The sequence below is a fragment of the Ascaphus truei genome, unplaced genomic scaffold, assembly GCF_040206685.1.
Source record: "Ascaphus truei isolate aAscTru1 unplaced genomic scaffold, aAscTru1.hap1 HAP1_SCAFFOLD_3007, whole genome shotgun sequence".
NCBI classification, from domain to species: Eukaryota; Metazoa; Chordata; class Amphibia; order Anura; family Ascaphidae; genus Ascaphus; species Ascaphus truei.
This window is the reverse complement of record NW_027455971.1, coordinates 1-27,472: the sequence shown is the minus strand read 5'-3', so window position 1 is coordinate 27,472 and position 27,472 is coordinate 1. Positions and strand designations below refer to the sequence as shown.

Sequence of the window (27,472 nt, the reverse complement as noted above, 5' to 3'; positions counted from 1 at the left end):
AAAATGACAGCCTCCTGTGCTGAAGCAGGGTTAACCCAAATACCTAGCCTGTTGGTGGCCCTTGAGGACCGGCATTGGTCACCCCTGTAATAGTTATTTGAATTCGCTGTATGCCGGTTTGGTAAAGTGCTGTGTATATGGTTGTCTCTGATACATTTCCCACGTAGCCTCACAGCCACACTGGAGTTTGTGGAACTGAAAACCGATGTGAACTTTGTGTTTGTGAACGTGAGCAAGATCCAAAAGAACAGAGGTAAGGATACATCCCTTATACTGCCCCCAGCAGGCAGAGGGCATGGTCCTACAGGCAGAGGGACCCATAGCAACCTATCACCAAAGGGTTAACCCCAGCATTGTATAATGAAAGGCCTGTGCGGAAATATTTGGCGATTAGATACAGGCCTCCTTATTAATGCCATTAAGGTGAACAGGGTTTAACCGTACTTTAAAACATAAAGACCCATAGGATGGGAAATAGGGGCATCGGTACCGCTGCTCTTCCTCCCATAACCGACCCTGGTAACACCGCTGCTTCCGCCACAAAAGGGCAGCAGTGCACAAACCGTTCTACACCGTAATGTTCCTTAGTTTCATCTGTGACATCCCACTGCCTGCAGGGGAATCCAACGAGGACAAGTGACAGCACAATAGGAAGTCATTGTGACATTTCAGGTATCAGACGATACAGGTCATGCTAGAAACCTTATTTCCATTTCAGAGGGGACAGCCCAGCACAGTTATCCAAGTGCACAATGCCCTTTGTGATTAGCGCGATACATTTTACAAATGAAGGTCTGTTTCAAAGATTTTACATGACACGTAAATACTAACATGTGTTTCTGTCAGCTCTGGGACTCATTATGCCTGAAAATAATAAGTGTGTACAGCACTGCATATACAGAAGAAAGGGAGGATCCCTGCTCAGCCTTAACAATATTTTACTTTCTAGAGTGGTGCCATCAGGGACAAAGCATATGTGACAATCAGGAGAGCGAAAAGAACCCTAAAATGATGCACACTACTCTACTAAATCAAAACAAATCATTTTTATAATAAATCTTGGACACAAATATCTTTAAAACCTAAACTAAAGCGGTCTTGGTGAAGTGACTCATATTGTGTCCTTTCAGAACACAACCTGTTATCACCATTCAAAACCCACAGAATAAAAACCTGCTGGTTAATGAACGGTTGGTGTGTCTAATTTTGTTTATGCAGTTTCATTGGCAATTACCACCTAAAGATAGTTACCACACTTTTCACATTCAGACCATCTAGGTCCTTCACTTATACATTTACACTGATATCACATTGATTGTTACACTTACTATGCTAGACTTGTTGTAAGCATCTGCTAGCACTGTATTGTAACATGAGACTGTATTTGTAGCTAGGAGGTAGTTGATTGTACTTCTTGTATGCATGTTATGGAGTAACATAATATACCAATTGGCCAGTGGCGAGTACTCACGAGTAATGTGATATTAATACCTTCGTAACCATATGATGAATTTATGGATTGAACCCACTATCTATAATATTAATGTTATATAGCTGTTCCTTGAAAGTTTAACCAGGATTCTTAATATAAAGTCCAAACCTTATTCCACGGCCAAGGATTGAGCTAATATCACCCCTGAAGAAGTTCTGTCTCTAAGACTGAAACAACTACCTCTAGCTACAAATACAGGCTCATGTTACAATACAGTGCTAGCAGATGCTTACAACAAGTCTAGCATTGTTACACTTACCATCAATGTGATATCTCAATGATACATTTACACTGATATCAGTGTAAGTGTATCACCTTTTAAAGGACCTAGATGGTCTGAATGTGAAAAGTGTGGTAACTATCTTTAGGTGGTAATTGCCAATGAAACTGCATAAACAAAATTAGACACACCAACCGTTCATTAACCAGCAGGTTTTTATTCTGTGGGTTTTGAATGGTGATAACAGGTTGTGTTCTGAAAAGACACAATATGAGTCACTTCACCAGGACCGCTTTAGTTTAGGTTTTAAAGATATTTTTGTGTCGTTCAAGATTATAAAAAGGATTTGTTTTGATTTAGTAGAGTAGTGTGCATCACTGCATACACTATCCACTACATTTACTCCAAAGCCATTTCCTTTACACCTCGAGGGCCTTTTCAACGCTGTACACATTGTATTACATTAACTCCCCCATCTATAGCATCCCATATACTGTGGGAATAAAATACATATAGAAAGAAAAAAAACATCACGTTTCTGGCTGCGGGAAGGGTAGACCCGCATCATACTGCTCGCCCCTTTAATAAATTCAGTCATTTAGCAGAGGGCAATTCCAGCAGATGACCCCATAACGTATGCCTGACCCAATATAAAGATAAGGGCTTCCCCAGGTACAGATGCAACAGAGTACGGCACTCCCAGACCTCACGTGTGTATTTTACAGGAGACTTCCTGCGAGCGTTCAGCTACATGGGATTTGAGATCGTAAGGCCTGGACAGCAGTCTTGCCCATCCTGCAAGGACCATATCTTCATGGTGTACGTGATGGAGAGAGAGGTACCCGGGACAGAGACGACCGCGCATAGCAAGGACGCTTCTCATAGCAGCGTTTATACCGCACACAGGATGTAGTCTTGGGGTAAAAATAAACAGTATGCAACACGCAGGTGTCGGACGTTAAATTTATAGGCCAGGCCAAACTTTTATTAACAAAAACAGCAAAAACATTAAATGTTCCCGACTTAGGAGAAAAAAAAAACTAAACCGATTGCAACATGCAACAAAAAAAGGTTTCATATTTAAAACCTGCACTTGTGACAGCACAAGATGAACCAGCAGCGCGTGGAGACCACCGAGGTATCAAGTATTCTCCACCAGTATAACATCATCATCGTCATCATCATCATCAGTAGTGCCGGAGACGGACGGGGCCTCTGCAGAGAGAACAAGAAGTTAGGTGCCCGTGATGTGCAGGATAAAGTCTTACTCGGGACCACATTGAACTAAGCCAGTGATTGGTTTATTCCTTTCACTACCAGGTGTTGATGGGTTAAAAACCAGGACACATTTGTTTTCAGACAAGTTGCAGTATCTTTAAATCATTTGCGACTCCCTGCGAGTGCCCATTTGCATGTCATTACCCAGAATCCCAGGCTGCAGTGGACGCATTGCTTGCTAAGGGGTAATGGGGAATGGCAGGGGTGCCGGTCTGCCTGAGACATGCGAATGCATTTTTTATTTGCCAAATCATTTTTGAAATGTTACCCTGGCAGGGTTTGCAAAAAAATAAAAAATAAAATAATGGATCCCTTACCGCAGGGGTGGGATTTAATGGCCTGTGCTCTGCCTTATTGTATTCCAATTGATCTTCATGCAAAATCGTGTGTAAATCTGTCTCTGGGCAAGAGACTTCTGATTAGCAAAGGTAACGTGGATTTAAAATAATCTATTGGCAACTTTATCCTAGTGAACCGCTCACTGCCGTTAATTCAATATGGTCCACATTGTACAGGAGAGGCGTGAGGAGCACCCGAGTGATCAGAGTCTGGTGCAGATATTTCCATGTCACCCCATTAGTGTGGAGCTCAGAACACCAGTCCCCCTTCACTGTACCCCTCTCACCCGAGCGGGCGTTCACCGGCTCTTCTTCCTCGCTGTCGGAGCTAATTGTAATGATCTCACGGGTGGAGCTGTTGATCGCGGAGCTATCGAACACAGAGCTGTAGGAGGTATCCTCGGACGACAGGTAGTAGAAGCAGCCGCGTGGGGAGCAGGTGCTGCTGTCCTGTAGCAGAGAGGAGGTCTGCCCATCTCTGGAGTCGGTGGAGGAGTCGATGGACTGGACGGACGAGTCGATGGACTGGACGGAGGACTCCCTGGAACATGCCTGTGATTCGGAGCTGTCCTCTGCTGGGGAGCCCACAGTGAGGCTTATTTTCATAGAGGAGATCCCTAGTGCCAGGCTCTGCTCCTTGTCCTCGCTCTGGCAGCAGGCAGGCGTGGAGTCGACGTTGAACGTGCCCTCGGAACTGGGTCCCGGGGGCTCCATGTCTGATCGGAGCAAGTCGAAGGAGTCATCTGGCATGGCCGATATATTAGTGTTAGCGCCTTGTGTACCAAAGTGGCCAGCAAGGCGTTGCCAAGCATTAAAGGGGGGGGGGGTGGAGAGAAGCGGCCTCACAAAACCACTGCATTGACCCCCTTCAAAAAGCATCAAGGCATTTTAAGAGCATAGCACCGTTTTGCAAACATGGGCCTTTATCTGCAGCAGTGTGTTGCTAGCCTCTGGCAGCGGAGGAGTTAACCCAAGAGTGGACAAGCCAATGACGTGGGTGCATAAACTGGAAAGGTCTAGTTAAAAGGGTATTTACACAATAGTCTGCATGGTGGGAAGCGGGTTGAGAATTGTCGCTAAATCTGGCATCGTGCATCAGGGAGACGGATAATGAAACCTCTTTGGTGTTCAGTAGGATTTTCTCCTGATACAGGAAGAGAGCAAAGTTAAGGAATAAAATAAAAAGCTCTTAGACTCACCAGATAAGCGGGCTCGCTCGTCCTGGCGGCTCACAAAGCTGCTTGTGTCCAGATCCAAAGACAGGCTTGTGACATCCTCCTAGGGGAGCAACATAGGAAGGTGATCAGCGACACGCCCCCCATGACACAGAGACACGCCACTCATGCACCCCGCAGCGACATCCCCGCTCAGGCACTCCGAGGGCAGAAGGAATAACAGCCCAGTGAGTGAATGAGGGAACGCCTTATGGTTAACACATATGTGGCCATATTAACCAACTGGTGCCCCAGACACTACCGTCTGTGCTGGAAGACACCGCGCCGTCCTACAGGCCGTAAGTAGCGCCGTAGCAAGTACATGTTGTCTGTCGCGGGTGCCCAGAGTGCACGGCGAAGGCGTGACGTCAGCCTTCGCTGGAAGCCGGGAGATTTAGAAATTTCCAGCGAACGAGGGATGACGTCACGGGCACGTGAGCGGTTCAGTGAATGAGGGTGAACCGCTCACGGCCACGCCCCCCGACGCGATCTCTGGTCTCCTGTACCAGAGTGCAGGAGTCGCTGTAGGACGGCGCCGGCTGACGTGACGCGGTCGCCCCCACTATAAACTGGGCCAAAAATGGTATTTTGCCGCTAAAGGATTCTCCGCTCTTTCTGCAATAATAGGTCTGCTCACCAGCAGCTGCGACTCCGATCCTTCCTCTGCCTGCTCGGGGCCCTCCTCACTTTCTATGGCAAAGCTGCGCCGGACGAGCTGCTGCCCAATGTCTGTGCTCTGGGGGGAGGAAGTCAAACAAGGAGAGGTGCAAGGTCAAAAGAGAAAGGGAGGCGCAGACGGTGTGGGCGTGAGGGGGACCAGAGGCAGAAGGCGCGAGGCACAAGGGGGCCCCGCAGTCACAAGGGGGGGGGGGGGGGAGGGTGGAAGGTCACAGGCACAATGCACGAGGGGGGGGGGCAGGAACAAGGTGTGGGGGGGGGGGGCAGGAACAAGGTGTGGGGGGGGGCAGGAACAAGGTGCCAGGGAGCCGCACGATGGTTTATGAAGTATAAGAAGATCTGACGTGGAGCTTGACTCACTATTTTTGCCGATGGGTCATAGAGGTGAACATGGAAGCAGCGGGAGACCCCAGGAACGGGGAAGCTGGAGATCTTGGCGAGCAGCGGCTTCCATTTGGCACAATGCGTCAGATTATCAAATTCATCCAGAGCCTCATTGGACCACTTCCCACCTGAGAGGAGATTCGCAAAGTGATGAGGACACAACACAAGGATATCCCCCGAGGGACAAGCGCACCCACAAACCTGCGAGAGAGGACATCCCCCGAGAGACGAGCGCACCCACAAACCTGCGAGAGAGGACATCCCCCGAGAGACGAGCGCACCCACAAACCTGCGAGAGAGGACATCCCCCGAGGGACGAGCGCACCCACAAACCTGCGAGAGAGGACATCCCCCGAGAGACGAGCGCACCCACAAACCTGCGAGAGAGGACATCCCCCGAGGGACGAGCGCACCCACAAACCTGCGAGAGAGGACATCCCCCGAGAGACGAGCGCACCCACAAACCTGCGAGAGAGGACATCCCCCGAGAGACGAGCGCACCCACAAACCTGCGAGAGAGGACATCCCCCGAGAGACGAGCGCACCCACAAACCTGCGAGAGAGGACATCCCCCGAGAGACGAGCGCACCCACAAACCTGCGAGAGAGGACATCCCCCGAGAGACGAGCGCACCCACAAACCTGCGAGAGAGGACATCCCCCGAGAGACGAGCGCGCCCACAAACCTGCGAGAGAGGACATCCCCCGAGAGACGAGCGCACCCACAAACCTGCGAGAGGACATCCCCCGAGGGACGAGCGCACCCACAAACCTGCGAGAGAGGACATCCCCCGAGAGACGAGCGCACCCACAAACCTGCGAGAGAGGACATCCCCCGAGAGACGACGGACGCACCCACAAACCTGCGAGGACATCCCCCGAGAGACGAGCGCACCCACAAACCTGCGAGAGAGGACATCCCCCGAGAGACGAGCGCACCCACAAACCTGCGAGAGAGGACATCCCCCGAGGGACGAGCGCACCCAAAAACCTGCGAGGACATCCCCCGAGAGACGAGCGCACCCACAAACCTGCGAGAGAGGACATCCCCCGAGAGACGAGCGCACCCACAAACCTGCGAGAGAGGACATCCCCCAAGGGACGAGCGCACCCAAAACCTGCGAGAGAGGACATCCCCCGAGGGACGAGCGCACCCACAAACCTGCGAGAGAGGACATCCCCCGAGAGACGAGCGCACCCACAAACCTGCGAGAGAGGACATCCCCCGAGGGACGAGCGCACCCACAAACCTGCGAGAGAGGACATCCCCCGAGGGACGAGCGCACCCACAAACCTGCGAGAGAGGACATCCCCCGAGAGACGAGCGCACCCACAAACCTGCGAGAGAGGACATCCCCCGAGAGACGAGCGCACCCACAAACCTGCGAGAGAGGACATCCCCCGAGAGACGAGCGCACCCACAAACCTGCGAGAGAGGACATCCCCCGAGGGACGAGCGCACCCACAAACCTGCGAGAGAGGACATCCCCCGAGAGACGAGCGCACCCACAAACCTGCGAGAGAGGACATCCCCCGAGGGACGAGCGCACCCACAAACCTGCGAGAACGGGAGCAGACTTCCTGTACTACAAATCAAAATGTAAATAGGCAGATGTAAGGACAGCGCGCCTCAAAACTCAGATTACAGGCCCATCTTCCAAGACATGTTCACGTGTTGCACAGGAGCGCTGCAGTGTTACACGCGTGTCTTTGACCCGAGACACCGCTTCTCACTAAGGAGTTCCTGTTATTTTTCTGCATTCACAATTTGGACATGAGTTTGGTTCAGACGTCACCGCCGCTTAAATCGCGCCCATACCAAGAAACAAAAAATGGGCATGGTTTGCACACCAGCCACCCTACCCTTCCCTTCCTGTCACGGAGCAGCCACGCAGGAGGCGGAAAAGTGACAGATTCCAGGCTTCGGAAAACAAGCTACTTTGAAGGGACAGAGAAACTCCAAGGGCTTCACATTATTAAATAAGCAGATCAGATGCTGAAACGATGCAAGTATTTTCCTGGAGACTCCGCGCGTTCCGTGGCCCACCCTCGTGAGTAGCCGCCACGTGCAGAGATCACAATGCAACTCACCAGCAGGAGCGATCCCGGTGAGGCTGCATTCTATGGCCTGGAAGGGCAGGCTCAGGTAGTCACTCCTGGAACAGACAAGATCACATTCACCCACTGACTTAAACAGGTTTCTCCGAGCAGCACCCTAGGGTCCATGCATCCCCCCCCCCCCCCCCCCCACACCATAAGAACCACGCTATAATGTGAAGAGAATTCACTGCAGGAAGTCAGCGCAACATCAACCTTGTAACACGGAGTCAATGGCCGTGTGTGTCAGGGAGTATTTAAGTCATTACTGTCTTGTCTGCGTCTGCAGGGCTCCAATGCTCTTCTGTCCCTCAATCCAACAGCGCCCACTTACCGGAGGGGGAACAGATTGTCTCGGCTGGTTTCCCAGTTATCGCCGTAGTCCACGTAATATAGATCCACATTTCTGTTCTCCAGAAAGCCCAGAACTTCGGCTCGGTACCAGAATTTGTCCATGTGGAAAGGAGCAGCCACGATGTCCCCGACCCGGATTTCAGGCATGGCTACCTGCTCAGAACACACGTCATTTGGAAAGAATCTCCACATGCAAAAACTGCCCCTCCTAATGCCCCGGGTGCCAGTCAACTACCCCAGGGGTGCGCAACTCCCGTCCTCAAGCCCTCCCCTCCACCTAGGACTTCGGGATATGCCTGCTTCTGCACAGGTGGCTGAATCAGTCCCTGCTTCAGCACAAGTGGCTCAATCAGAGGCTCAGTCTTCGACTGAGCCTCCGATTGAGCCACCTGTGCTGAAGCTGGGATATCCTGAAAACCTGACCTGTTGAGGGGGCTGCAGTTCTGGATTGCAGCCCCTCTGACTTAACCCTTCATCTCTTCGGAGTGGGATGCAATTCTTGATTTATTCAATTGCTTCAGCCGGACCTGGCTGTCCCGCAGTATCGGCACGTTAACACATGGAGGAGTACCTCGTTTCTAAGCTCTTGCTAGAATCGCCTCTACTCCAAGTGCAGCCGTCTTTCTGCCCCACATCCATTACTATAACTCCCTCTTCCAGAGCACTCACTCCAGCCCAGCTAAATGGCCATATTACCCACACTCCCTCCGTTGTGCTTGGATATCCCTGATATATTTACACGCAAAATACACCGTAGATTGCAAGCTCTGTGGGGCAGCGATTGCCTTAGCCCAGTGTTTGCCATTGCGTGCGATGTTCACCGTGCGGTTACAGCCCCTGTATTGTACATGACCGGCGTTCCTGCTGCAGGGAGACCATGTCCAGTGTTCTCCGTCACTCACCAGCTGCCGCTGCTTGCCGTAGTGTTCGGACATCTCTCTGGTCAGCTGGTCCAGCTGCTGGGATCGGGAACCCAGGATCTGGATCCAGAAGTGTTCGGGATTCTCCACGGCAGAAACGTAGAGGTCAACGTACTCGTCTGCCTGGAAGCTGAAATCTGGGCTGGGGACTAAGAGCAGAGACAGAGTGACCGGCGGGGGAGAGGACCAGGCGCAGCGCCGGCCCTGTGGGGGGCTGGAATCTGGGCTGGGGACTAAGAGCAGAGACAGAGTGACCGGCGGGGGAGAGGACCAGACGCAGCGCCGGCCCTGTGGGGGGCTGGAGACTAAGAGCAGAGAGTGACCGGCGGGGGAGAGGACCAGGCGCAGCGCCGGCCCTGTGGGGGGCTGAAATCTGGGCTGGGGACTAAGAGCAGAGACAGAGTGAATCAGTAGAAATATCAGTAGTGAAATCCAGGGGCAGCGCTGTGCGCACTATCAGAGCAATGCAGCAATCAATAATATTTGTACCTATATGGCACCGACAGTGTATGTACTGCTGTACATATAATTTGCAGACACCACCAGTCCCTGGCCTGAGGAGCTTGCAATCCAATTCTTGGCGCCCCAGGCACAGGGCGATAAAGGGACTTGCGCAAGAACAGCCGACCCTGGGATTCCAACCACATCAAAGCTCGGACGCGTCGCTTACCCTCAAACCTGAAGACTTCGCCCAGGCCGTCTGTGCCGCCATCTCTGCTCGGGAGGCCGTCACCCCGGGGTGTGTCCCCTCCGGCGGGGGAAGTCTGTCCTCGCTCTGCCTCTCTCACTTGGGGCGTCTCGGTGCTGTCCGCGGCAGCTCCATTCCCCGGTTTCTTCTTGACGCCGATTATTTCTTTTCTCCGACACCGGAAGGCTGAGGAGTCGGCGGCTTTCTTCTGGAAGTGCTCCTCCTCCTCCTCCGACACCTTCTGGATCAGGCTCTGTCCGCGGATGCACAGAAAGAGCAGGAGTTAACCCTGCGGGATCCCGCTGAAGCAGGGCAGGTGCACGCCAGCGTCGCCTCTACCAAAGAAGGTGTTACCCGGACACCCAGAGCCCCCCCCCCCCCCAAACGTACACGTTCTAATAATTAGGTGTAATGTGTCAGACTGACCTTCGCCATCTCCACCTGTTCCTTGGTCCCACTGACCGTGATGAGTCTGGTCTTGGGAAGGTCCGCGTCACCGGGTTTCTTTTCGCACTGGATATTGGCACCGGAGCACTTGCTTATGGCGCGGATACGATCTCCGCCCCGTCCTGTTGGCCAAAGAGAAACACCGGAGAACAACAAAGGTCAAGCAGGTCTCGTGACTCGGGACCCCGGCTGATCGGTCCCATGTACGTAACCGTATCACATGGAGCTAGGACTTGTGCACAATAGAAAGCGGTCAGAGGTTCAGACATTACACAACGATATTTAAACCGTTTTCAAGATGCATTTTAAAATAAAGGTACAAAATAATACATGACTGGGCGCTGAACACTCACGGCAGTGCCGAGACGGGGGGCAGGAGGCCAGCCGAGAGTCAGGGGGATTACAAGGAATCTCAATGCTCTGCAGCCTCTGGCAGTAAGAGTCAGTAATTACGTCACAAATCAGGCAGGGGTATAAAATGATGTTTTTTTTTTTAAACCCTTTCACTGTCAGGTCTGCAAAAAGGTTCACATTTCCTGGCTGGCTAGGTTTTCATACACTAGTGTGCAGGCCTCACTCTCACCCTTTGTAAAACCTGATCCCAATATACTACCACAGGGGTGGCCAACGCCAGCCCTCAAGGGCCACCAACAGGTCAGGTTTTCAGGATATCCCTGCTTCAGGTCAGGTATTCAGGATATCCCTGCTTCAGCACAGCTGGCTTAATCAGTGGCTCAGTCAACAACCACCTATGCTGAAGCAGGGAAATCCTGAAAACCTGACCTGTTGGTGGCCCTTGAGGGTTGGAGTTGTCCGCCTCTGGGCTAGTATATTGGGATCAGGTGTCAAAAAGGGTGAGAGGGAGGCCTGCGTATAACACACGGTGGGCGATCTAAAATCGGCAGACACGTTGGCTCCGTCCCAGACGCACCTATAACGCGGCTCACGCATCTGCTGGGAACGCGAAGCTCCGTGCGCAGCACGGTGTTCTGCATGATCTCGCGCACCGCCACCTGAGCCTGGCACACCTGCATCGGGCTGCCCCGGATTGTCAGCTGATGCCCCCCGTCGGAGTCCGGCACATCCGTCACCGCGAGGTGGGCACCGGTCTGTTTCCTGAGCTGTGGAGAGGGCAGCGGTGAGAGCGTTCACACCTGCAACTCCGTGTCACCCCCAAATCACACCGCAAAGGGGGATCGGCCGCTGTAGCAGTGCAGGGATGGCAAGGATTTCATTATTGGATGAAATAATAATTAAAAACCTTGTATTTAAATAGCTATTGTGATAGAGATCGCCAAACCCCCCCATATCGTGAGCGCGTAAGGAAGGAGGCCGGACAGAAAAAAAAACACATCCTACCACATTTCTGTATTTAAAGGCAGTTGTTATTCTAACACACACACACACACACACACACACACACACACAACACACACACTGACACACTGTAGTACACACGGACGGACGGACTGTAGCACACACGGACGGACTAACACACATGGCCGCACTGCAGCACACACGGACAGACGCACTGCAGCACACAGACGCACGCACTGCAGCACACGGACGGACGCACGCACTGCAGCGGACGGACGCACGCACTGCAGCACACGGACGGACGGACGCACGCACTGCAGCACACGGACGGACGGACGCACGCACTGCAGCACACGGACGGACGGACGCACGCACTGCAGCACACGGACGGACGCACGCACTGCAGCACACGGACGGACCGACGCACTGCAGCACACGGACGGACCGACGCACTGCAGCACACGGACGGACCGACGCACTGCAGCACACGGACGGACCGACGCACTGCAGCACACGGACGGACCGACGCACTGCAGCACACGGACGGACGGACGCACTGCAGCACACGGACGGACGGACGCACTGCAGCACACGGACGGACGGACGCACTGCAGCACACGGACGGACGCACGCACTGCAGCACACGGACGGACGGACGCACGCACTGCAGCACACGGACGGACGGACGCACGCACTGCAGCACACGGACGGACCGACGCACTGCAGCACACGGACGGACCGACGCACTGCAGCACACGGACGGACCGACGCACTGCAGCACACGGACGGACCGACGCACTGCAGCACACGGACGGACCGACGCACTGCAGCACACGGACGGACGGACGCACTGCAGCACACGGACGGACGGACGCACTGCAGCACACGGACGGACATACGCACTGCAGCACACGGACGAACGGACGCACTGCAGCACACGGACGGACGGACGGACGCACTGCAGCACACGGACGGACGGACGGACGCACTGCAGCACAAGGACGGACCGACGCACTGCAGCACATGGACGGACCGACGCACTGCAGCACATGGACGGACCGACGCACTGCAGCACACGGACGGTCGGCTGAGTACAGTGAAACACAGGCAGGGACCGTTCAGGTGGGAGATTGAGAGGTCCGACTCTCCTCTGTATTAAAGAGTATATAGGAGGGTTGGGTTAGACCAGGGCTGGATAACTCCAGTCTTCAAGGGCCATCAGGTCTTCAGGATATCCCTGCTTCAGAACAGGTGGCTCAATCAGTGGCTCACCAGGATCTCACAGCTTCAGCACAGGTGGCTCAGTACTGAAAAAGGTGAAATCCTGAAAACCTGAGCAGTTGGTGGCCCTTGAAGACTGGAGTTGGCCTCCCCTGGGTTACACAGTGTCCCCTCTGCTGCGGAGATTGGACTATTCGCCGACTGCGCAGAGAACTCACCCGGTTCCTCACCGCCCCTCCCCGGCCTACGAGGAGTTTCACTGCCTCCTGCGGGATCCGCACGCGGATTTCAACGTCTTCCTCCGGAGGAGCGGGCGTCCGGCTGGCTGCGGAGCAAAGGAAAAGAACTACGGGACGGAACGAAGCGGCAAGTCAGCGCGACACTCACCAACAACCGCACTCATCCAACAGCCCACAGCTCTACAACACCGTACCAGAATAAAGGCTGAACGTAACAAGTCACACGCCAACACCACGGCACCGGGAATTAATGCAGCCGTGCGAGGCGGGCGCCATTTTTATTTACACCAATTACAGACCCACTTTCTATTAAGAACATTTGGATTTGTGCAAAGGCTAAAACGCAGAAGTGTTATAAAATCGCTTTTGTAAAGTTAAATACGAACAGCCCCCCCACCCCGTTAGAATTTTTTTTAACTTTTGTAACCATTACTTTTGTAACCCTTTCTCTGCTAAACTAATGTGTCACTGGCAGTGGAAGGGTTACTATGACCATTGAATATACAGAATGCAAAGTGCAGATGACCCCTGGATAGGAATTGGACCAGATGGAAGGTGGACAGATGCTTGGGCTAGTGACGCAGTCTTCATCATTCTGCTTTTCCATGTACCCCCAACATTAGGGTAGATATGTTGTGGGCTTTGAAACCCAAGGGACCAAGATGAGAGTTCTGCAAAATGAAATTCGAGTGTACAGAACTTTCCTGCCTGCCAGTGTATGGTCACAAGGACGCCCATTCTGGTCCCTAAAAGGCATTACATCTACATTTCTCTAGACTCCAGTCCTCAAACAGGCCAGGTTTTAAGGATCTCCCTGCACAGGTGGCTCAATCAGTGGCCATCTTCAACTGAGCCACTGATTGAGAAATCTGTGGTGAAGCAGGGATATCCTTAAAACCTGGCCTGTTGGTGGCCCTTGAGGATTGGAGTATGCCTCCCTGCTCTAGGACCACTATGGCTACTGAAAATGTGAACCACACCATCAGGGTCTCACCTCCCTCACTACGATATTTGGTGTAGCAGATATACAGGACAGCGGCACTCGCCGATACGCCGACCGTGGCAGCCACCTTCTGTCCAGTGGTGAGGTTCTTCCAGCTGTCCATGATGGGCACGTGGCACCCTACAGATCACACACAGGTCTATGTAAACATCTTGCCTAATGACACACATCCTCGGTACCCAAGACTCAAGGACATAGATGGATTATCCCAAGGTCACAGAGGACAGAAGCAGATATGTTCCCTCGCCCTGATTTTCCACATCTGGGCCCGTTATAATGATTTTTACCTTTGGGGTCTCAGACTTTTATGGGGGTCTCAGACTTTTATGGGGGTCTCAGACTTTTATGGGGGTCTCAGACTTTTATGGGGGTCTCAGACTTTTATGGGGGTCTCAGACTTTTATGGGGTCTCAGACACAAAGTAACACTTTTACTCTAAAGTGCAATGTTTGGTTCAGAACCCCCCCAAATCACAAGGAGGGAGCTACCCCTGCAGCAATGGGGGATCAAACCTTGCGCCTCGTATTAATCCCCTTCACTGCATTAAATGACCCTCCCCCATAGGGAGCAGCATGAGCCCAGCCGCACTATTTCTGCCCCACATTGAAAGATGTGCGCCCTGTGACACCGCGTGTATTGTACAGGGATGACCCTCCCCTCGGTACACGCGGTGCTGTGCCCGCCGCACTCACGCGTCCGTCTCGCCGGTATACCGCTCAAGTAACACCCCCGGCAGCACGCGCTCTCCTCAGGTGTTTATCATATGCCGGGAGGGTGTTTATCACGTGCCGGGGGCTGCAGGGAACCGCCGCCCGCCGCCCCGCCCCCCCCCCTCCCCCTGTGCAGAAGGTCTGGTGCTGATGATGCCTGGGCGCTCACATCCGGGTGTACCAAGATGGCGACGGCTGGAGCATGCGCACATCCTGGTGTGAGGTGGGATAGCAGCATAGGAACTAGAGAGGTGAGAGGCCCCGAGCACCCTCCACAGCTCTGCTATACCGCTACCCTCCCCCATAGCTCTGCTTTACTGCTACCCCCCCAGCTCTGCTATTCCGCTACACCCCCCATAGCTCTCCTATCCCGCTACACCCCCCCCCAGCTCTCCTATCCCGCTACACCCCCCCAGCTCTCCTATCCCGCTACACCCCCCCAGCTCTCCTATCCTGCTACAACCCCCCCCCAGCTCTCCTATCCTGCTACACCCCCCCCCAGCTCTCCTATCCCGCTACACCCCCCCCAGCTCTCCTATCCTGCTACACCCCCCCCAGCTCTCCTATCCTGCTACACCCCCCCCCCGCTCTCCTATCCCGCTACACCCCCCCAGCTCTCCTATCCTGCTACACCCCCCCCCCAGCTCTCCTATTCCCCTACACCCCCCAGCTCTCCTATCCCGCTACACCCCCCCAGCTCTCCTATCCTGCTACACCCCCCCAGCTCTCCTATCCCGCTACACCCCCCCAGCTCTCCTATCCCGCTACACCCCCCCAGCTCTCCTATCCCGCTACACCCCCCAGCTCTCCTATCCTGCTACACCCCCCCAGCTCTCCTATCCTGCTACACCCCCCCCAGCTCTCCTATCCCGCTACACCCCCCCAGCTCTCCTATCCCGCTACACCCCCCAGCTCTCCTATCCCGCTACACCCCCCCAGCTCTCCTATTCCGCTACACTCCCCCGCTCTCCTATCCCGCTACACCCCCCCAGCTCTCCTATGCTGCTACACCCCCCAGCTGCTGCTACACCCCCCCAGCTGTGCTACACCCCCCCAGCTGTGCTACACCCCCCCAGCTGCTGCTACACCCCCCCAGCTCTCCTATCCCGCTACACCACCCCCAGCTCTCCTATCCCGCTACACCCCCCCCAGCTCTCCTATCCCGCTACACCCCCCCCCAGCTCTCCTATCCCGCTACACCCCCCCCCAGCTCTCCTATCCCGCTACACCCCCCCAGCTCTCCTATCCCGCTACACCCCCCCCCAGCTCTCCTATCCCGCTACACCCCCCCCGCTCTCCTATCCCGCTACACCCCCCCCGCTCTCCTATTCCGCTACACCCCCCCCGCTCTCCTATTCTGCTACACCCCCCCGCTCTCCTATTCCGCTACATCCCCCGCTCTCCTATCCCGCTACACCCCCCCAGCTCTCCTATTCCGCTACACTCCCCCGCTCTCCTATCCCGCTACACCCCCCCAGCTCTCCTATCCCGCTACACCCCCCAGCTCTCCTATTCCGCTACACTCCCCCGCTCTCCTATTCCGCTACACTCCCCCGCTCTCCTATCCCGCTACACCCCCCAGCTCTTCTATCCCGGTACACCCCCCCAGCTCTCCTATCCTGCTACACCCCCCCAGCTCTCCTATCCCGCTACACCCCCCCAGCTCTCCTATTCCGCTACACTCCCCCGCTCTCCTATCCCGCTACACCCCCCCAGCTCTCCTATCCCGCTACACCCCCCAGCTCTCCTATTCCGCTACACTCCCCCGCTCTCCTATTCCGCTACACTCCCCCGCTCTCCTATCCCGCTACACCCCCCAGCTCTTCTATCCTGCTACACCCCCCCAGCTCTCCTATCCCGCTACACCCCCCCAGCTCTCCTATCCCGCTACACCCCCCCAGCTCTCCTATCCCGCTACACCCCCCCAGCTCTCCTATCCCGCTACACCCCCCCAGCTCTCCTATCCCGCTACACCCCCCCAGCTCTCCTATCCCGCTACACCCCCCCAGCTCTCCTATCCCGCTACACCCCCCCAGCTCTCCTATCCCGCTACACCCCCCCAGCTCTCCTATCCCGCTACACCCCCCCAGCTCTCCTATCCCGCTACACCCCCCAGCTCTCCTATCCCGCTACACCCCCCCAGCTCTCCTATCCCGCTACACCCCCCCAGCTCTCCTATCCCGCTACACCCCCCCAGCTCTCCTATCCCGCTACACCCCCCCAGCTCTCCTATCCCGCTACACCCCCCCAGCTCTCCTATCCCGCTACACCCCCCCAGCTCTCCTATCCCGCTACACCCCCCCAGCTCTCCTATCCCGCTACACCCCCCCAGCTCTCCTATCCCGCTACACCCCCCCCAGCTCTCCTATCCCGCTACACCCCCCCAGCTCTCCTATCCCGCTACACCCCCCAGCTCTCCTATCCCGCTACATCCCCCAGCTCTCCTATCCCGCTACACCCCCCCAGCTCCCCTATCCCGCTACACCCCCCCCAGCTCTCCTATACCGCTACACCCCCCCAGCTCTCCTATTCTGCTACACCGCCCAGCTCTCCTATTCCCCTACACACCCCCAGCTCTCATATTCCCCTACACCCCCCCAGCTCCTATCCCGCTACACCCCCCCAGCTCTCCTATCCCGCTACACCCCCCCAGCTCTCCTATCTCGCTACACCCCCCCAGCTCTCCTATCCCGCTACACCCCCCCAGCTCTCCTATCCCGCTACACCCCCCCCAGCTCTCCTATACCGCTACACCCCCCCAGCTCTCCTATACCGCTACACCCCCCTCCCCCCAGCTCTCCAATCCCGCTACACCCCCCCTCCCCCCCAGCTCTCCAATCCCGCTACACCCCCCCTCCCCCCAGCTCTCCAATCCCGCTACACCCCCCCAGCTCTCCAATCCCGCTACACCCCCCCTCCCCCCCAGCTCTCCAATCCCGCTACACCCCCCCTCCCCCCTAGCTCTCCAATCCCGCTACACCCCCCTCCCCCCCAGCTCTCCAATCCCGCTACACCCCCCCTCCCCCCCAGCTCTCCAATCCCGCTACACCCCCCCTCCCCCCCAGCTCTCCAATCCCGCTACACCCCCCTGCCCCCCAGCTCTCCAATCCCGCTACACCCCCCCTGCCCCCCAGCTCTCCAATCCCGCTACACCCCCCCTGCCCCCCAGCTCTCCAATCCCGCTACACCCCCCCTGCCCCCCAGCTCTCCAATCCCGCTACACCCCCCCTGCCCCCCAGCTCTCCAATCCCGCTACACCCCTCCTGCCCCCCAGCTCTCCAATCCCGCTACACCCCCCTCGCCCCCCAGCTCTCCAATCCCGCTACACCCCCCCTGCCCCCCAGCTCTCCAATCCCGCTACACCCCCCTGCCCCCCAGCTCTCCAATCCCGCTACACCCCCCTCGCCCCCCAGCTCTCCAATCCCGCTACACCCCCCTCCCCCCAGCTCTCCAATCCCGCTACACCTCCCCTCCTCCCAGCTCTCCTATCCCGCTACACCCCCCTCCCCCCCAGCTCTCCTATCCCGCTACACCCCCCTCCCCCCCAGCTCTCCTATCCCGCTACACCTACATACACACGCAGCTACCTACTATTCCTGCGCTGACCCTCCTTCCTACATACACAGCTATGTCAGTGTGTACCAAGGTCACTGCTATTCCTGCGCTGACCCCGCACACATGGACGGTGGGATATCAGTCTCCCGTCTTTGTACCAGATGATGAATGTCCCATAGAATATAATGGGATTTTTAGCTTTGCCTCCCCCCCCCCCCCCCCACAGCGCTCTGTCACTGCCATGCTGCCCTAGCACTAACTGCTCTCTCACCTCGGGTTAGACATCCCGTACGAGTTTGGGTGCAGTGGGGGGTTTAAGTCCCTTACCTCTTTTCCTTGTAGATTTCGCAGCGGGCATCATAAAGATGGAGGCTCGTGGCCCAGACTCTGCCCCCGTGAGGCTGGTCTGGAGCCCTGGTCTGGATGCTGCTCCTGTTCCTGTGGTTGCGCTGGAGGTGACGCTGGGGTCGCTGGGATCACTGGCCACCCTGCTGCTCTTGACCCTCATCAGCGGCCTGATCCCTCTCTTTACCTTCAGGCGCCCTGGGAGCATCGTTACCTTGGGTAAGGTCATTTCTATCCATCCCTACCTTGTGAGAGCTGGACTACAGTGCCCAGGATGCATTGCAAGAACACACGGCTGATCGGAACCCCTTCCTTACAGATACAATATATGTTGTTAAGAGGGTCTTTCACATTTCTGTAACTGAGGGGTTTCCTCGGGCGGGGAAAGTCTCACGTAGGCCGTGATTATACAGGAAAACGCGCGCGGCGTGTAGAGGCGCCACGTCTGAAAAACAACTTAAAAAACAATAGCAGCGCTCCACTCCTCAGCTTCGTGTCACAGGACGTGGCGCAAAGCGCTCCACTCCTCGGACTCGTGTCTCAGTACGTGGCGGCAAAGCGCTCCACTCCTCGGACTCGTGTCACAGGACGTGGCGGCAAAGCGCTCCACTCCTCAGCTTCGTGTCACAGGACGTGGCGCAAAGCGCTCCACTCCTCGGACTCGTGTCTCAGTACGTGGCGGCAAAGCGCTCCACTCCTCGGGCTCGTGTCACAGGACGTGGCGGCAAAGCGCTCCACTCCTCGTGTTCGTGTCACAGGACGTGGCGGCAAAGCGCTCCACTCCTCGGACTCGTGTCACAGGACGTGGCAGCAAAGCGCTCCACTCCTCGGATCCGTGTCACAGGACGTGGCGGCAAAGCGCTCCACTCCTCGGACTCGTGTCTCAGGACGTGGCGGCAAAGCGCTCCACTCCTCGGGGCTCGTGTCAGAGGACGTGGCGGCAAAGCGCTCCACTCCTCGTGTTCGTGTCACAGGACGTGGCGGCAAAGCGCTCCACTCCTCGGACTCGTGTCACAGGACGTGGCGGCAAAGCGCTCCACTCCTCGGACTCGTGTCACAGGACGTGGCGGCAAAGCGCTCCACTCCTCGGACTCGTGTCTCAGGACGTGGCGGCAAAGCGCTCCACTCCTCGGGCTCGTGTCACAGGACGTGGCGGCAAAGCGCTCCACTCCTCGGGCTCGTGTCACAGGACGTGGCGGCAAAGCGCTCCACTCCTCGGATTCGTGTCACAGGACGTGGCGGCAAAGCGCTCCACTCCTCGGATTCGTGTCACAGGACGCGGCGGCAAAGCGCTCCACTCCTCGGGCTCGCGTGTCACAGGACGTGGCGGCAAAGCGCTCCACTCCTCGGATTCGTGTCACAGGACGCGGCGGGAAAGGAGATTTACGTCTCGGGCGCCTTTCCCGGGGAAATACGTTCTCATTTTATTTCCGTGGAGACGGGGGAGTGCGCCGCACTTAAGGAAATGACGATACAGGTAAAGGAAGTGCGCACAGCAGGGAGAGCAGAGGCCAGGAACTGATCACATAAGGCAAAGGAACTTACACTCTAAAAGGAATATACTCGGACATGTAACGCCTCGCCTAACGCCTTCAGGTCCTTTCATTCCTCTCCCCTGACCTTTCTCTAATAAGGACAGGGGGAAAAACACTCCCTTATTCAGTGGCCCCTAAGAAATGCAATGTGCCACTAATTTACCAAAAGCAGTCAAATCCTTGCGTTTAGCACCGTTAGATTAGTTTAAGGACGACAATTGGATTGTTACATTGTTTACCTGACGTTCTACTCGGGATAACACCTCTGGACGGTCTGAATTAAAAGCGGTTGGTTATTAATGAGCCGCGTGCGCAGCCAGTCCAGATTCTGTCTCCTAATGAATGCTAATTGCCTTGCTACCGGACAGATTCCCGCCGCAGGACGCCGAGTCTCGTCGGCTGCTTCGCGAGCGGCGTCTTCCTGGCAACCTGCCTGCTGGATCTGTTGCCCGATTACCTGGCTGGCATTAACGATGCCCTGAAGAAGCTCAATGTCACGGTCAGTATGTGCTGCGAGGAGCAGGAAGACATGAACCCTACCGAGCGTGTGCATATGTGTGTGTGCATATGTGTGTGTGCATGTGCGTGTGCCGATGGGGTGAGCGCGCTGTCCTGGGCGTCCGATACGGTTACTGCATGCCCGGCTGGTCACGCTTTCAGGGACTCCCTGTAAGGGGGGCAGGAAGGTGATAAACATGCACATTGAGGCCCGTATTCACTAAATGATGCTACGATTTAGCAAACCCTAACTCCCATTCAAATGACGAGAGTAAGTATGGGCTAAATCTTTGCACCCTTTGGTGAATATGGGGTTATTGTATGGGCCGTTGTTGGATGGAATCCCTGTTGACTTTAATAGGTGATTGTGGCCGCTTTGGCGAAAATAGATAACCCCTTAATATGTTCCTTTTGCGTGTCCTCAGCCACATGGCTTACATATCTGTATTGTTCCTGAGACAGGCAGACTGTCGTGTTAAATGCTACGTGTGCAGACGACGTGTCCTCCCTGTATTTGCATGCACATTGTCTGTTTCCTGCCCCCCTGTACCCCCCGTTATAGGGTTAGCCCAGCCTGGCAGACCCACAAAGCGTTTATCGGGCCGATGCCGTGCGCTCGGCTCCTTAGAGAGATTCAGTCACGCGGAACCGAACGGATTTTAAATGTGTTCCCATTTTCTCCGGGTGCCCACAATCCAAGCACACCCGCTGCTTCTGTTTGTCCACAATCTAATTCACCCCTCGGACTGTCAAACAGTCTGATCACCAAAAGACATTGGATAAAGGTTGTAAAAACTATCCAAAGCTTGGAATTGTAAAACAAAAAGATGTAATAATTCTTCCACTTTTCCTGCATTTAAACATGCCCCTCTCCCCCTAGCAGGGCTGCCCCTTTAATGCCCACTGTCTGTGCCCACAGCTCCAGTTCCCGCTGCAGGAGTTCATCTTGGCCATGGGCTTCTTCCTGGTTCTGGTACTGGAGCAGATCGTGCTGAGCTACAAGGATCAGTGTGTTTCCTCGGAGGAGGCGCGTTCTCTCCTGGGGTCTTCTCCCGACGGCCACTTGCAGCAGCATCACGACGCCCGCCACGCCTCGTGGCGGCCGGACGTGCCACACGTTCACGTGGATCTGAACGCGCACTCCGCCGTGCGTTCCGTGGCGCTGGTGCTTTCCCTCTCCCTGCACTCTGTCTTCGAGGGTCTGGCAGTCGGACTGCAGCAGGACAGCGGGAAGGTGCTGGAGATCTGCCTGGCGCTTCTCCTCCACAAGTGCCTCATCGCCTTCAGCTTGACCCTGAAGCTGGGGCAGAGCCGGCTGCGTGTGCGGGCCACGCTGGCCGGCGTCCTTCTCTTCTCCCTCATGTCACCCGTGGGCATCGGGCTGGGAATGGCGCTGACGCAGAACGGGGACACCGTGCACCAGCTGGCATGGTGCGTCCTGGATGGTCTCGCCACCGGCACCTTCGTGTACGTCACCTTCCTGGAAATCCTGCCACATGAGCTGAGCTCCGCGGAGCCCAGAATCCCCAAAGTCATCGTCCTGCTGTGCGGCTTCTCCGTTATCGCGGGCGTCCTCTTCATTAAGATCTGATCTGCTTTGTACGGAGGGTCTCCCGGTGATCCTAGCACGAGACCCCCTGAGTCTCTGTCTCCCGGTGATCCTAGCACGAGACCCCCTGAGTCTCTCTGTCTCCCGGTGATCCTAGCACGAGACCCCCTGAGTCTCTCTGCCTCCCAGTGATCCTAGCACGAGACCCCCTGAGTCTCTCTGCCTCCCAGTGATCCCAGCACGAGACCCCCTGAGTCTCTCTGCCTCCCAGTGATCCTAGCACGAGACCCCCTGAGTCTCTCTGCCTCCCAGTGATCCCAGCACGAGACCCCCTGAGTCTCTCCGCCTCCCAGTGATCCTAGCACGAGACCCCCTGAGTCTCTCTGTCTCCCGGTGATCCTAGCACGAGACCCCCTGAGTCTCTCTGCCTCCCAGTGATCCTAGCACGAGACCCCCTGAGTCTCTCTGCCTCCCTGTGATCCTAGCACGAGACCCCCTGAGTCTCTCCGCCTCCCAGTGATCCTAGCACGAGACCCCCTGAGTCTCTCTGCCTCCCAGTGATCCTAGCACGAGACCCCCTGAGTCTCTCTGCCTCCCAGTGATCCTAGCACGAGACCCCCTGAGTCTCTCCGCCTCCCAGTGATCCTAGCACGAGACCCCCTGAGTCTCTCCGCCTCCCAGTGATCCTAGCACGAGACCCCCTGAGTCTCTCCGCCTCCCAGTGATCCTAGCACGAGACCCCCTGAGTCTCTCTGCCTCCCAGTGATACTAGCACGAGACCCCCTGAGTCTCTCCGCCTCCCAGTGATCCTAGCACGAGACCCCCTGAGTCTCTCTGCCTCCCAGTGATCCTAGCACGAGACCCCCTGAGTCTCTCTGCCTCCCAGTGATCCTAGCACGAGACCCCCTGAGTCTCTCCGCCTCCCGGTGATGCTAGCACGAGACCCCCTGAGTCTCTCTGCCTCCCAGTGATGCTAGCACGAGACCCCCTGAGTCTCTCTGCCTCCCAGTGATCCTAGCACGAGACCCCCTGAGTCTCTCCGCCTCCCGGTGATGCTAGCACGAGACCCCCTGAGTCTCTCCGCCTCCCGGTAACTGCTCAAGGACGGGAATTCTTTGTAAGGAAGATAATGTGGCAATTGTAGAATTGTTAAACAATGAGCATGTATTTGTTGTGTTACATCCAGACTTTTTAACCAGAGTTCTGTGAAAACATTGGCTTCCCTGGGGGGAAAATGGCAAATGGGTATTATTTTACTGAAAACCCAAATCCATTTTATATATATATATATATATATATTTCTTCCCATTTTGACTACAGAACATGCATAATATAACATATTACCCAATAGTATGTTTTTTTTTACATACATAGCATTAGTGAGCGGAGGGCCCACATGGTAAATATCCCTTTTTGTAGCCCATAAAGCCATGAAATCCTGTGGGTTTCACCACCTGGGCAGGCCCATGCACCCCGATATATAAGTAACGTGCCTGCCTGTGTTTTGCAGCGTTGAGATGTTCCTTCTCTTCTTTATATGTTGAAGGATTATAATATCCCCACGGTCCTCCCTTACATCGATGTCCTTTCTATTTCACGTCCGTTTATGATGTTACTATTTGCACTTAGAGTTTTCTCTGCAAATTCTGCAGCTTTGTCATATGTTAAAGTGTCACTTTTGCATGAAGCGTGTTCAGACACCCACCTTTTAAAAACGGGCGTGACGAAGTACAAAGCAGTGCTGAGTATGGCTTGGTTAACAATCCAATTGGGGGTCGCCAGCTACAGTCCTCAAGGGCCACCAACAGGCCAGGTACTTGTGATATCCCTGCTTCAGCACAGATGGCTGAGCGACCTGTGCTGAAGCCGAGATATTCTGAAAACCTGACCTGTTGATGGCCCTTGAGTACTGGAGTTGGCCGCCCCTGCTCTGTAGAGATCCAGTCGATTTTACGTTGATCCATTGTAAAACATGTCTGCACACGCTTCAAGTTCATACAAACCCCTAGGAGAGATGAACAAGTAGCATGTTTTCAGTACAGAGCTCTTGTGTTTTGTTTGTTATGCTTGGTGTGTTTAGATATAGTTTGGGGTTATACAGACGCACGGGGGACCTTTTTATCAACGTCTCTGGGCAGCAAAAAGTGCAGAACCCAGCGCCAGTGTTATGGACGAAAATGAGATTTCTCCCCAATAATTCTAATATGTTACCCAGAAATCTATTGGGTGAGCAGAGTAATGATAATCGCACTTCTCACGCCCCAGAGGAGTACACATACCGCCGTCTGTTAATCAGAGCTGTGTTTATATTGGCGTAGCCCCTTCAGAGTCAGGGCGTCTGGACGGGACATGGTTAAACCGCTCTGGAAGACGTAGTTGACGCCATGTTCAGAATAAGTGATTTCCGTGCACGATATAACTATGCAAAATGTCACTGCCCGAGCCACAGGAACAGGCCGGGGACACTGACTGGGGAAACCCTTTGGTGATGGGGCATGAAGGAGATGAGTCTGTTTTGATTGACGGTTGCACTTAATAACCTGCCTCCTTTTACCCTTTGGATTTCCCCGCAGTTAGGGCCATGTTAGAAAGCGGTGCTAAGGTGAAGCTTGTGATAAGCAAATGAATGAGTCTTGGCTCCGTTTTAATTAATGTGGACCTCAGTATTGGGGGCAGCCCTTGTGAACATGTAGAGCAGGGGCGGCCAACTTCAGCACTCAAGTGCCACCAACAGGTCAGGTGTTCAGGCTATCCCTGCTTCAGCACAGGTGGTGCAGTCTAAGGCTGCGGCCCCGCTGGCGCTCAAAGCATGCGTGGCGAGTGTCCTGCGTCTGCTCGGGAGGGGGTGGGGAGGGCGGCATTGCCGAATATTGAGCGAGCGGGAAAGTATAAAAATGTTATTTACCTAAGCGCATCGCGTGTGTGCACGCGCATACCTGTGTGCGCATCGCGTGAGCGGGGACTTGCATATATATGCAAGTCACCTCGCCATGCACCGCCCGTTCAGCACGCTCAGCGGGGCCGCAGCCGAAGACTGAGCCACCGCTTGAGCCAGCTCTGCTGAAGCGGAATATCCTAAAATCTGACCTGTTTGTGGCCCTTGAGGACTGCAGTTTGCCGCCCCTGATGTAGAGGTTTGGTGAGGGACCCCCGAGTCTGCATTAATGGACACAGAAAATGGTCTGTGATTTATATTGGAGCGTTAACCTCTTCACTGCCACACATTGCAGCACTGGCAGTGGAGCGGGTGACGCTGGAACCCTACGCCAAGCGGCCCTGCTGTGTTATTTTCTTTTTTTTAGGACATATTTTTGTATTGAATCCCATTGAGTAGAAAATAATGTTGAATATTTTAATGATTTATGTACAAATGTATATTTTACTAAACCATTTGCTATTGGAAAGCCGGCTTTTTGTGCGGTCACTCCGACCATGTCACTGAAATAAAATGCTTATTTTTTACTTTGGGGAAATAGCTTCTTTTGGTGTATTTATATAATAATATGGCAAGGAAGGGGTTAGTGCAGCAATGTCGCATTGCACTCTGGGGCTTGAAGTTTTCACTTTGGAAAGTCTCAGCCATCTAGTGGCTTATTAAACTACATTTCCCGGAAGGATATGCGTTCAGCTCTGCGCTACGTCGCCCGATGGACTCTGGGAATTGTAGTCCGTTTTCGCTGTCCAGCCCACTTCGGTTAGCGTCTTCGGTAGCAAAGAACTACAGTTCCCAGCGTGCCTCGCGCTTGTTTTCCGCAAGGCCGGGACCCATTGCAGCGGCGGACCAGAAAGATGGCGGCGGGGGCGAGCGGGCCGAGCGCGGCCTCCAACCCGCGCAAGTTTAGCGAGAAGATCGCGCTGCAGAGGCAAAGGCAAGCGGAGGAGACCGCGGCCTTCGAGGAGGTGATGATGGACATCGGCTCCACCCGGGTAAGAAGGGGCGGGGCATGTCGTGATATCTGTCTCCGGAGTGGCCTGTCACTGTCACATCATACACCTGGGTGTGTCCTGTCACTGTCATACATGTGTGTGTCCTGTCACATACACGTGTGTCCTGTCACACGTGTGTGTGTGTGTTGTCACTGTCACATCATACATGTGTGTCCTGTCACTGTCATGTCATGTGTGTGTCCTGTCACATCATACGTGTGTGTCCTGTCACATCATACGTGTGTGTCCTGTCACAGGACACATCATACGTTTGTGTCCTGTCACTGTGTCACTTTCCTATTGTCTGATTTTGCTGCTCTTATTGTATTATTATAATTCCCCGTACTGTATTCTTTGTGCAGTGCCGAGTGCACTTTTGGCGCTATATAAATAGACATACATACATTACGTGTGTGTCCTGTCACTGTGTCACATAATACGTGTGTGTCTCCTGTCACTGTGTCACATAATACACACGTGTCCTGTGACAGAATACACACATGGCTCTCACCTCACCAGGGTCTCTTACAGCAGCATTCTGTGTTCTGAAGGACTCTAACGGAAGTTCCCCGGTCCCATGGTGATCCGTGGGAACGGGCAAATTGAAGCGTTGCCACCTTATCTCCTCTGCCTTCATGTAATATTCTGCCCACCATAGTAACCCTCTGTCCTTGCCTTACCCCTGCCCCCATAGTAACCCTCTGTCCTTGCCTTACCCCTGCCCCCATCGTAACCCTCTGTCCTTGCCTTACCCCTGCCCCCATCGTAACCCTCTGTCCTTGCCTTACCCCTGCCCCCATCGTAACCCTCTGTCCTTGCCTTACCCCTGCCCCCATCGTAACCCTCTGTCCTTGCCTTACCCCTGCCCCCATCGTAACCCTCTGTCCTTGCCTTACCCCTGCCCCCTTTCAGTTACCCTCTGTTCTTGCCATCCCCCTGCGCCCCTCCCCCCCTGGGTTCTGTGTGCCGTGTCCCACCCTGACACTAAGCCATGTGTCTCTGTGACAGTTACAGGTGCAGAAGCTGAGAATGGCTCACATGCGAGGTCCTTATTACGGGGGATCTCTGCCCAATGTCAACCAGATCGGAGCGGCTCGGTAGAATTTCAGGTGACGCTCTTTAGCATCTCTCTGCCCCCCCCCCCCTCCTGTGCCTGGATCCCCTCTTTCCCCCTTCTCCCCCCTCCCATCCCGTGCCTGGCTCCCCAACCCCTATATATCACGGAATGATCCCGTATTGCACCCAGGGACAGGGTGACCCCTTCGTGGCTCAGTGGCAGTGAGTTCTGTGCATGAACAGACTGCCCCCCTCCCTGGCATGTACTAGTAACCCCGCTGTGCCTGTTCTATATGTGATTATATGATGTACTGACCCTGTACTTCCTGCAGGGCCCTCCACACTCGCCCCTGGACCCCTCCCGTGGCACTCGCCACCACGGCTTGGTGGAGCGGGTGCACAGAGACC

At 55.1% G+C, this 27,472-nt stretch overlaps 3 protein-coding genes and 1 long non-coding RNA gene across 7 annotated transcripts; 3 read left to right on the top strand and 1 right to left on the bottom strand.

The window, feature by feature from the left end:
- Nucleotides 1-127: 127 nt before the first annotated feature.
- LOC142483147 (uncharacterized) lies at nucleotides 128-2,655 on the top strand. Its single transcript, XR_012797254.1, has 2 exons — nucleotides 128-253; nucleotides 2,438-2,655. It is a non-coding gene; the product is annotated as an uncharacterized LOC142483147 (long non-coding RNA).
- An 8-nt stretch (nucleotides 2,656-2,663) lies between these two features.
- On the bottom strand, nucleotides 2,664-14,725 carry TDRKH (tudor and KH domain containing). Of its 3 annotated transcripts, none has more exons than XM_075583207.1 (14): nucleotides 14,582-14,725; nucleotides 13,881-14,009; nucleotides 12,866-12,993; nucleotides 11,041-11,230; nucleotides 10,089-10,231; nucleotides 9,645-9,915; nucleotides 8,957-9,123; nucleotides 8,035-8,207; nucleotides 7,695-7,759; nucleotides 5,581-5,732; nucleotides 5,180-5,278; nucleotides 4,528-4,606; nucleotides 3,616-4,071; nucleotides 2,664-2,927 (listed from the first exon to the last, which is right to left on the bottom strand). In XM_075583207.1, the coding sequence occupies exons 2-14, from the start codon at nucleotides 13,990-13,992 to the stop codon at nucleotides 2,854-2,856; spliced, it is 2,109 nt and encodes a 702-aa protein (XP_075439322.1). In that variant the 5' UTR covers nucleotides 13,993-14,009; nucleotides 14,582-14,725; the 3' UTR covers nucleotides 2,664-2,853. The 3 variants fall into 3 exon arrangements, with proteins under 3 accessions (XP_075439322.1, XP_075439323.1, XP_075439324.1); XM_075583208.1 differs by having other exon boundaries at nucleotides 12,866-12,972; XM_075583209.1 differs by lacking the exon at nucleotides 3,616-4,071.
- Nucleotides 14,726-14,743: 18 nt separating this feature from the next.
- On the top strand, nucleotides 14,744-25,543 carry SLC39A1 (solute carrier family 39 member 1). Its single transcript, XM_075583210.1, has 4 exons — nucleotides 14,744-14,850; nucleotides 18,497-18,718; nucleotides 20,403-20,533; nucleotides 21,452-25,543. Exons 2-4 carry the CDS (start codon nucleotides 18,520-18,522, stop codon nucleotides 22,121-22,123), a joined length of 1,002 nt encoding a protein of 333 aa, XP_075439325.1. The 5' UTR covers nucleotides 14,744-14,850; nucleotides 18,497-18,519; the 3' UTR covers nucleotides 22,124-25,543.
- Nucleotides 25,544-25,665: 122 nt separating this feature from the next.
- On the top strand, nucleotides 25,666-27,472 carry LOC142483146 (CREB-regulated transcription coactivator 2-like). 2 transcript variants are annotated; one of them, XM_075583213.1, is made up of 3 exons: nucleotides 25,666-26,008; nucleotides 27,023-27,117; nucleotides 27,397-27,472. In XM_075583213.1, exons 1-2 carry the CDS (start codon nucleotides 25,871-25,873, stop codon nucleotides 27,107-27,109), a joined length of 225 nt encoding a protein of 74 aa, XP_075439328.1. In that variant the 5' UTR covers nucleotides 25,666-25,870; the 3' UTR covers nucleotides 27,110-27,117; nucleotides 27,397-27,472. The 2 variants fall into 2 exon arrangements, with proteins under 2 accessions (XP_075439328.1, XP_075439327.1); XM_075583212.1 differs by having other exon boundaries at nucleotides 27,017-27,117.